We start from the raw sequence: 9320 nt of genomic DNA on the forward strand, positions 1-9320 counted from the left end.
ATGGTAGTTCTGTTTTTAATTTTTTGAGGAACATTTATACTGTTTCCTATAGCAGTTGCACCATTTTATATTCCCACCAACAATGTACAAGAGTTCAGTTTTTCCACATTCTCACCAATACTTAATTACCTTTTATATAATAACTATCCTAAATGGTATGAGGTGATAACTCATTGTGCTTTTGATTTGCATTTCCCTGATGATTAGTGATGCTGAGCATCTTTTCATGTACCTGTTGGCCATTTGAAGGAGAGATCATCAGGAAGAATCAAATAGAAACAATCGGGACGTTGCGAGTCTTGATTACGTAAAGACGTTAATCAAATATCATGGAAACTACAATCATCATGTTCCAACCTGCCCTTCAAAAAAGAAAAATAAGTAAGGATTACTACTTATGTTTGTGCAATCATTAATTTAACCATTCTCTTCCTAATGGACATATAAATCGTTTTCCATTTGTTGCTATGATTAATAGGACAGAAATTAACATCTTTGAACATGAAATTTTGGGCAAATATGTGCATGCTTTCTCATCAGAAAAACATAGCAAAATACAAACTTGATTAAAGTGGGCAGAGTGTGAAGGTTGAAAATTTTTACAAATATTGCTGAATTTCTGTCCCCAAAATGCCATACCAATTCATATTCTTTCAGATTAATGTGTTTAAATGCCTTACATTCTTATAGGCATGTTATTTCATTAGTCTTTTAAATTTTGGTCAAATTTTGGAATGAAAGATAATGTTTCATTATTATTTTACTTTTTATTTCCTAATTTTCAAATAGGTTGAGTATAAAATTAAATTAATCCCTTACCCATGTAGAGCTGAATTTCTACGTTAATATTTTGAGTACCTGGATTCTCTTAGGCATACTTCACTCTGAAATATTAGGAAGACATCCCTCCTTTACTTTGGAAAACAATGACTTGATTAGAATGATCAGTTGCTGGGCAATGGAGCCAGGCAAGACACTCTTAGCTAGTGAAGATCTGAGGTCAAAACAATTGCCAGAGTCCATGAAAGACACCATATGTAAAACTCATCCAGAGAACCCAGGGCAGGCTGGCAGTCAGCAATCTGAACCTAAAGTTCAGCATAAGGTAAAAAGGGACCATAAGGAGAGAGAATAGGGAATCTGGGTAGAGGGGCTAAGACAACTTCCATAAATAGGCTTACTACTAACAGCAGGAAATTGGGAAGAGGTCTGAATAGGTAGATCTACTGAAGGAAAGAACTAGAGGCATATCAAACACCCCACCTCACCTTAGAATCCTCCTTTCTCACTGTCAGGTAGAGGACAGAGAGTACTTCCACCCTACCCAGTGATGCTAGATGCTGGGAGAGCTACATCTCTTGGCTACACTGGTGTTCACTGCCTCCTCACCAGTTTTCCTGGCTGAAACTGTGTTGATGGTTGCTAAAGATTAATATTTCTACCCAGGGTACGGTGCCCTCCTTCACTGAGTTTGTGCTGCACCCAAAATTTTGATAAGTATTTTTTTCATTTAGTTCAGAATATTGTAAATTTCTCTTCTGATTTCCTCTTTGAGCAATGTGTTATTTAGAACTATGGCGTTTAATGTTCAAGTATCTTGAGACTTTTCTGCTATTTTTCTATTATTGATTTCTAGTTTAATTCTTTTGTGGACTCAGAGCATACTTGTATGATTTCCATCATTTGCATCTGATGATGTGTTTTGTGGAACAGAATGTGGTCTATTTTGATGTATTTCCATGTCAGCCTGAAAACACATGTCTCCTGCTCTTGTGTTTTCTAAAACCAGCATTGAAATTTAGTTAATCTGATGGTGCTGATTAGTTCAACTGTATTCCTACTGAAAAGGGTACATGAGAAGACTATACTATTTTTACCACTTCTGTGTGAGTCTGAATTTATTGTATAGAGAAGGATTCAAAATGAATGGGGAGACTACATCTCGTGGCCCAGTTGCTAGTGTCCACTGGTGTCCAGCTGCTCTCTCCTTTTGGTACTGCATTTCTCAGCCCATTGCAGTGGACTGGGCCACCTGACCAGAACACACTTCTGATAAAGACAGTGATTTAAAATAAAATAGAGTGATATAAAAGCAGTGGGATATGATAAAATGTTTATGTAAACACAAGGAATAATCTCTGGGTCACGGCTGATGGAGAAGGGCAAAGCAAAGGACAAGAAGGACAAAAAATTGCTGAATGGAGAATATATCAGTTTCTCCAAGAAAAGATAATGCAGGAAAGTAAACCTATTGCTTGCATCCTTGGGAGTTTCAGCCTGTTCCTCTTGGCACTTGGCAGCAGCAGACGCAATATTTTTAGTGGCGCAAGATGTCTCTTCTTTCAACAGTAACATCTGAAATAGTCAGAGGAAACTTACATTGCATTACAGGTCATGTGAAGACTGTGGGAATGGCTAGTAAAAATTATTTTAAAAAATTTTAAATGTATAAAGTCACAATAATCGCGATAGTGAGGATTGAGCTTTCTGTCCACTTTGTCCAAAGCCACATAACCTTTTTGGGGATTCAAGTTCCCCATTTGTACACTAAGGGGGATGAGGAATCTAGCCTAGGCCCTTAAAGATGTGAAAACATTTCTGAAACTGTAGGGTAGGATGGGGTCTCACCTATAGAAGAGATGCACAGAAGAGCTCTCCCAAAAGGGCAGGAGTAAGGTCAACCCAGGGGGAGACCAGAAGCAGCAAAGTGAAGCAAAATAGATATTAGGAGATAAGAAGTCTCTTCTAAAGCTCTGCAGAGCAGTGGAAATGTAACCCAGGAAGAGAGAATGGCTAGAAAAGTACTCAGTCCCTGACTCGTCTGAGACACTAAAACTTGCCAGTCCAGCAGAGAGTTGTGCATCTGGAGACCCGTGAAATATTTTTCTGTATCCATTATAAGGGTTAAGATGAGAATAGCATATATCAGTTACAGTGTTCCCTCTTCATGAGTTTAAGGAGCCAAGTGGGACCTCTCTGTGTGTCTTTCTGTCTCTACCCGTTTTCCTCCCATTCCCTTCACATTCCCTCCCCTCTTTCTTCTGACCTTTTCCCTCCCTCCTCCCTTCGGTCTCCCCACCTTCTTAGAGTACTAGTGACGAAGGCTTTCTCTCTCTTCTCTCTTTCTCTCACACACACACACACACACACACACACACATCTCTATCTTTCTCTATCACTCTCTTTTACTTCTTGTAGTAGAAAAAAGAGCTACACTAGATAGTGACCTTGATTTTCATTTTATGGGCTTTATAAATAAGTAACATTATATTCATATTTTCTATTCGCATTCAATGGTAGAAAGCATAGAACCAAAGTTGAAATAGGGACAACCGCATATGATTTCTGCTTTTAAAATATAACAAGCCAAACGTCTACACAACAAACATTTTGCATACTACATCCTACGTGAGTTCTACCTGCCTTTTCTCCCCTCAAAAAAATTTTAAAAAATAATTTGCATTTTAAATTGTGTGTGTGTGTGTGTGTGTATCACACATTTGACCCTTAAACAACACGGGTTTGAACTGAGCAGTCCACTTATAAGTGAATTGTTTTCAATAAATATACAGTGGGTCCTTTATATGCCTTTGTTTCCCATCTCTGAATTCAACCAAACATGATAGAAAATAGTATTTTAGATTTATGATTGGCATTCCATGGGGGCAGAGGGCCAACTTTACGAATTGTTTTACATTTACATAAAGGACTTGAGCATCCACAGATCAGGGACAACTATATATGATTTCTGCTTTTAAAATAAAACTGAAAAGTTTTTCCTGAGGGAGCCCTTTAAGTTGGTTATGTTGGCCTAGTCTAATACTTAGATGAAGGTGTAAATAAGCCAGAGACTCTGTATTTATCTTTGGTAAGCTGATGGTTAACTTTATGTGTCTGTTATGCTGTGAAATGCCATGGTCAAACTTTATTCTGGGAGTTTCTGAGAGGGTGTTTTCAATGAGATTAACATCTAAATTGGTACACGGGGGGAAGCAGACCGCCCCCCTCAGTGTGGGTACACCCCTACAATTGGGGAGGCCTGAATAGAACAGGTCTGACTCTTCCCTGAGTGAGGAAGAATTCCTCCTGCCTGGTTGCCTCTGAGATGGGATATTGGCTTTCTCTGTCTTCAGACTCTGATGAAAACGTTAGCTCGTCCTGGGCCTTGAGCCTGCTGCTTTCAGCATGGAACTGTGCCATCGGCTCTCCTGGGTCTCCTGCTTGTCCACTGACCCCGCAGATCGTGGGACTTGCAGCCTCCATAATCATGTGAGCCAATGACTTATAATATATAAACATAAATACAACTCCATTCTGTTGGTTCTGTTTTTGTGGAGAACACTGATGAATGCAAGTATCTAAATCATATTTCGAATAGTTATAGTATTTTCTAATCATAAAGGAAACTCATGTGTTTTACAAGTTTTGGAAAATATCGAAATCATAAATAATAAAATTGTAATTTTGTACCTTTCCACAAACAGGAGGACATGTTTGTATTTTGCTCTGTAGGTTTATACATTCCTTCCTGTATCAAATCTAAATGTCTCTTTCTCATTTACATATATATATATATATATATATATATATATATATATATATATACACACACACACATACATACATACATAAACGCATATATATGTATATATATGCACATATATATTTTTATATACACAATATACATACACAAAAACACAATGTATATGTGTGTTGGGTGTCCCGCAGTCCATTCATCAAATTTTTATTCTAATATGTTACAAATGGTTGTTCGCTTACATTTCGGGGATAATTATATGTCATAAAAATTTAGGTTTTCAATTTAGATTATATAACATATATTTCTAGAGAAGAAAGAGTAACAGAAAATGAATGTAGCTACTTGCATGATACCACTAAGAAAACTGAAGAAAAACATGTTACAACCACTTTCAATACACTGCACATCCAGCAAGAGAAGACCGTGCTCCTGAGGGACTGAAAACAAACGAGGCGACTCGAGAAGTGCCCCAGCTTAATGCCTGCAGCTCGCAGCACAGGGTCAGGTGCACAGGTAAAACCTGGTTGTCTTATGGAGCTGAGGAGATGAAGCTGAGGGTCAGAGGAGGACCAGGGGCCAGAATTCACAGGTCAAAGGACCAGCGGGAGAGAGCTCCCCAGAGAGAGAATTCCAGCGTCCACACGGGGGTCTTCCTGCTCCCACCAGTCAGACGGGAAGAGCGTACCGTGCCCGGAACATCAGAAAGCATACTAAGGAGATTTTGTTTCTGTGCGGATGCAAGGTCACTCCCAGATGTATGCCGCTTTGCACCCACTTAACAAACTTTACTAGCAAAATCAGAAAGATCATACTGTTTCTCAGAATTTTACCTGAGACGCAGAACAGAGCTGAATAGTACGTATGTATAAACCAGTCACTAGCACCCTTGTGTTGGATAAATGTGAACAAGGCCAGATTCACAGTTCAGCATGCAATCAACAACGGCCAAGCATGCAAAGAAGCCAGAAAATATATCCACAAGAGAAACAAAACTAATTGATCAAAACTGATCTAGAAATGGTACAGATGATAGAATAAAGTAGGCAATGGCATCAATAGTGTTATTGTAAGTATGCTCCATATGTCCAATTGACATGGAAAAAATGAAACATGTTAAAGAGAGACATATAAGAAACACGGAAACAAACGAATGAGTCCTGGGACAAAATAATGACAGAAGCAGCTTCAAGCAGTACCCACCACATGCTAATTTTCATCACCAATGTGGAGACTTGAAGCTTCTAGGAATACGATAAAGGAGGCAATTGTGATTTCTTGGTGATGTCTGAATTATTTTGCTGTGCAAATACAAGTACCATTGTCTTTGTAATAAAAAGATTTCAATAAGCTCAAAAACAGAAATTGCAGTGGTGCATTTGATCAAGTAACTGTTAGATGATGCGACAGACATGACCTGAAACCTGAACAAGTTCACACAATGAAAGGTCACTTTTCCATGTCGGTTGGCAGGTGCTGTGTTCTACGAGGGGACACAAGTCATCAGGCTGCTTGTATCATGTGTTCCTATCTTCTGAACATGAGATCTGTTTGGGTTATAGAATGGAAGAAGAAAGGATGTGGATCGAATACCGCCGCTCTAAAGCCTCGGCCCGGAAATAAATAATATCGCTACCAGTTACATTTCAGTGGCGAGGGATGTCACATCCCCCTTCCCCACTGCCAGCATACTGGCAATAGAGTCGACCAGTGTGCCAGAGGAGGCAGGCAAGACACCATGTAGATGAGCACTTTCTGTCTCTCCATCAACTTACAAATTAGGTGTGCAATAAAAGAGCAACTATTGGAACTTGTCATGAAAGCAACCCCTCCCATTCCCGGTGGAGTTTCTCAGAAGGCTAAATCTGCCTTGCAATTCCACAGCTTTTGGAGAGCCTACCATGGGACACGTGCTTCAAAATACAGAGGACGTCAATTTTCAAGAGGACCCTGTGAAACTTCAGCAGGGAGGGTATGCCTCTTCCTGGACTGTCCTTTGCAGTAATATCTAGGGTCTCAACGGATGCGAAGGTTCTTCCAGTGAAGCACGGTCAACACCTCACCTTGTGAGTCCCGGCAACCTGAAGCATGACTGAGTGCGCGGGGCACTGTTACAGGTGTCATCGGGCACAAGGAAAAGCCACAACCTTCCTTGGAGCCAGTACTGAGTAAGAGGCGGCAAAAGAATGCTGAATTATTTTAATCTTTGCCGTTCAAAGATAGCATGGCTGATGAGGTACAATTTTTCCTCCCTAAGAAGGACTCTGCGGAGTCAAGGAATTCAGCTTCCATAAATGTTTGCTAGAAAGTGACGGACATGGCCTTACCGCACCTCCAACTTACGAGCAAGGCTTTGGTTATCGAGCACATTAAGTGAGCTCCTTCGTCAAATGCACAGGCCAGTCTTAAATAGGACCCATCATTAAACTGCTATCACACATGATCCCCATGAAGAAAATGATGGCAAGGGAGTTGGAAAGCTCAGACGCGGGAGGAGGGCAGCTGATTGTGGGCTGTCTATTACATTGGCAGCAAGGGACATCCCTCAGAGGAGGGGAAAGGGAAGAACTGGCCAGCAGGTCAGGTTTTAGCATTGGCCTGCCGGTCATACTGGGAATGACCCAGTGGAAGGACGCTGCATTTCAGGACAGTGCTGGGAATGAAATACAGCCAGCACCTGAGTAGAGTCAGCTGTAAAAGACCCTTGGGGCAAGGGACAGTAAACGAAGCTCACAGACATTCCCCAAACTGTGCATTGTCCTCATGTGCACCTCACCTTTCTTCTGTGAGCCTGCTTTAAACGTTCGGCACGAACCAGCTAGTCCATGCGCTCTGTTCACCACACTGGGACAGGAGTTGGGGACCTCTTCCGTTACAGCCCCAGGAATCCCACCCACAAGCCCAAAGTGGCTGTTAAGAGCAGTTTTTGTTCCAGTATTCAGTCTCTAAACTTTCAGACACCCGGTCTGAGTGTGCGCTTTCCTCCTGAGTCTTTGAGTCTCTCCCAGCCCACCGTTCTGCCTTACTTGAAATGACCTCCCTCTGGAGGACTTGCCCTGTCTGGCCCCAAACCGCCTTGCCTCGGGCAACCTTCACTTGACTGCTCTCATGGGGAACCTCTTCTCTTCTTCACCCTTTCCTATCAGTTGAGCTTTCTGAATTACAGGGAATCTGTCTTCCTTTCATGGTAGCTGGTTCCAGACTCACGATTCTATGGGCAGTGGCTCCACCTTCTTTTTCTTACCAGGCCCCATACCACCATGGACCTTCCCAAGAGCAGATGCTCACATAAGTTTGGGGAATAGAAGAGAAATTGAGTCAGAGGACTAACTTGTTAAATATTGAGGTATAAATCTATTTTCCAAAAGAAAAGACTGAGAAGAGTAAGCTAAATCAAGGTTGAAATTATTTTATTTAATCTATTCCAAGATTTTTTTGTGGGATTCCTTGACACTTCCACAAAAATCACTGCTGAGATTTGTTTTTTTTCATGTTGATGAAAAAATCCTCAGTGTGCACTATAGGAGGCAAAAGGGGCCATGGAATCAGGCCTTGCTGTGGCACTAGTGCCAGCCCTCCCTGCACCTGTGGCGCGTGCCCTTTCTTCTCGTAAAGCCTCTTCATATTGTAAGGGGAAGGCTCTTGGAGTTGTGTCAGCAACTTTGGCCAAAAAGTGGAGGACTTTCATCTTGCTGGTCTCAGCGTGAGCTCTTGCGCCCCACAGGTACTCATAGAGAGGCGGGTCACTGCCGGGCACCTGGCGGTACTCCAGGTACTTCAGCTTCACCAGATCGTTATTGACGAACTTTCTCGGCTCTCCATAAATGAAATGCCTCCTGCCGGCGTATACCTTCAACTCTTTCAGAAATTGCCAGACGTCTTTCTCGGCGGCACAATTGCCCTTCATAAGGATGAAGCCCAGGATATTCATCACTAGGCCGGTCCTGGGCCAGCCCCTGCCTGCTCGCATCCTCCCATTATTGGGGAGTTTCAGTTTGCTGACCAGCTCGTACACGTGTTTGGTTGAGTCGACTTCCTTCAAATCAATGGCAAAGACAAGCTCAAGGTGCTCAGCGGCCTTCTCCAGGATCGCAGCGTATTCGCCCTGGTGTCTCTCTCCCAGGATCTTCTCTATGTCTTCCTTCAAGATTGTTTGGTTCATTCTGTACTTGTGCAGGAGGAACTGCTCCACCAAATCCACATTCACAGTGGGAGACGTACTGTCTGAGAAATCTTCAGGGGAATAAGAAACGTCTTCATCTTGGCTTTCCTCGTCGTTCTCAGACCTTGTGTCAACCGCGCCTGGAGAGGCGATGGTGGCCGAGTCTTGTCCCCATGCCTGGGAAGGGCTACTGGTCTGGGTCTGTGACACACTCTGGGAAGGAGCCTCCAGGGCAGAGGAGCAGGAGGGAAGCTCTTCCAAGGCTATAGTTTCATCAGACCTCTGAGTCTTAGAATCGTCAGGGACCTGGCGGTGTTGCTCACGAGCACGGAACTTGTTCTTCTTACGCCGAGGCATGACGACACGGGTCTGTGGTTGAGGACACCTGCAGGGGGAAGGAAGGGAGGGTGTGTGTAGCTTTCATCACGGAAGTGCCACCTCGGTTATACGGAAGGCTACCTTTTCCGGTTTTGTCAAGGGCACAGCTCTGAAAACCCACTGGGCTCCTAGGGTCACCAGCCCGTCCCCCGGGAACGCTGGTGCTGCTCCCTGCCTGCCCGCCTCAGGCAAACTGAGGAGACAGCAGAGGCTGGCGGTTTTTGAGCTTGAGGAGGCTCTTAC

General features: G+C 42.7%; 1 protein-coding gene and 1 non-coding gene across 2 annotated transcripts; both read right to left on the reverse strand.

The window, feature by feature from the left end:
* Positions 1-267: 267 nt before the first annotated feature.
* LOC120599473 (U8 small nucleolar RNA) lies at positions 268-401 on the reverse strand. The gene has a single exon (XR_005651911.1). It is a non-coding gene; the product is annotated as a U8 small nucleolar RNA (small nucleolar RNA).
* A 7644-nt stretch (positions 402-8045) lies between these two features.
* LOC120599472 (melanoma-associated antigen B5-like) lies at positions 8046-9056 on the reverse strand. Its single transcript, XM_039858522.1, has one exon. It carries the CDS (start codon positions 9054-9056, stop codon positions 8046-8048), a length of 1011 nt encoding a protein of 336 aa, XP_039714456.1.
* Positions 9057-9320: the final 264 nt, after the last annotated feature.

The sequence above is a fragment of the Pteropus medius genome, unplaced genomic scaffold (assembly GCF_902729225.1).
Source record: "Pteropus medius unplaced genomic scaffold, Ma_sr-lr_union100, whole genome shotgun sequence".
NCBI lineage: Eukaryota > Metazoa > Chordata > Mammalia > Chiroptera > Pteropodidae > Pteropus > Pteropus medius.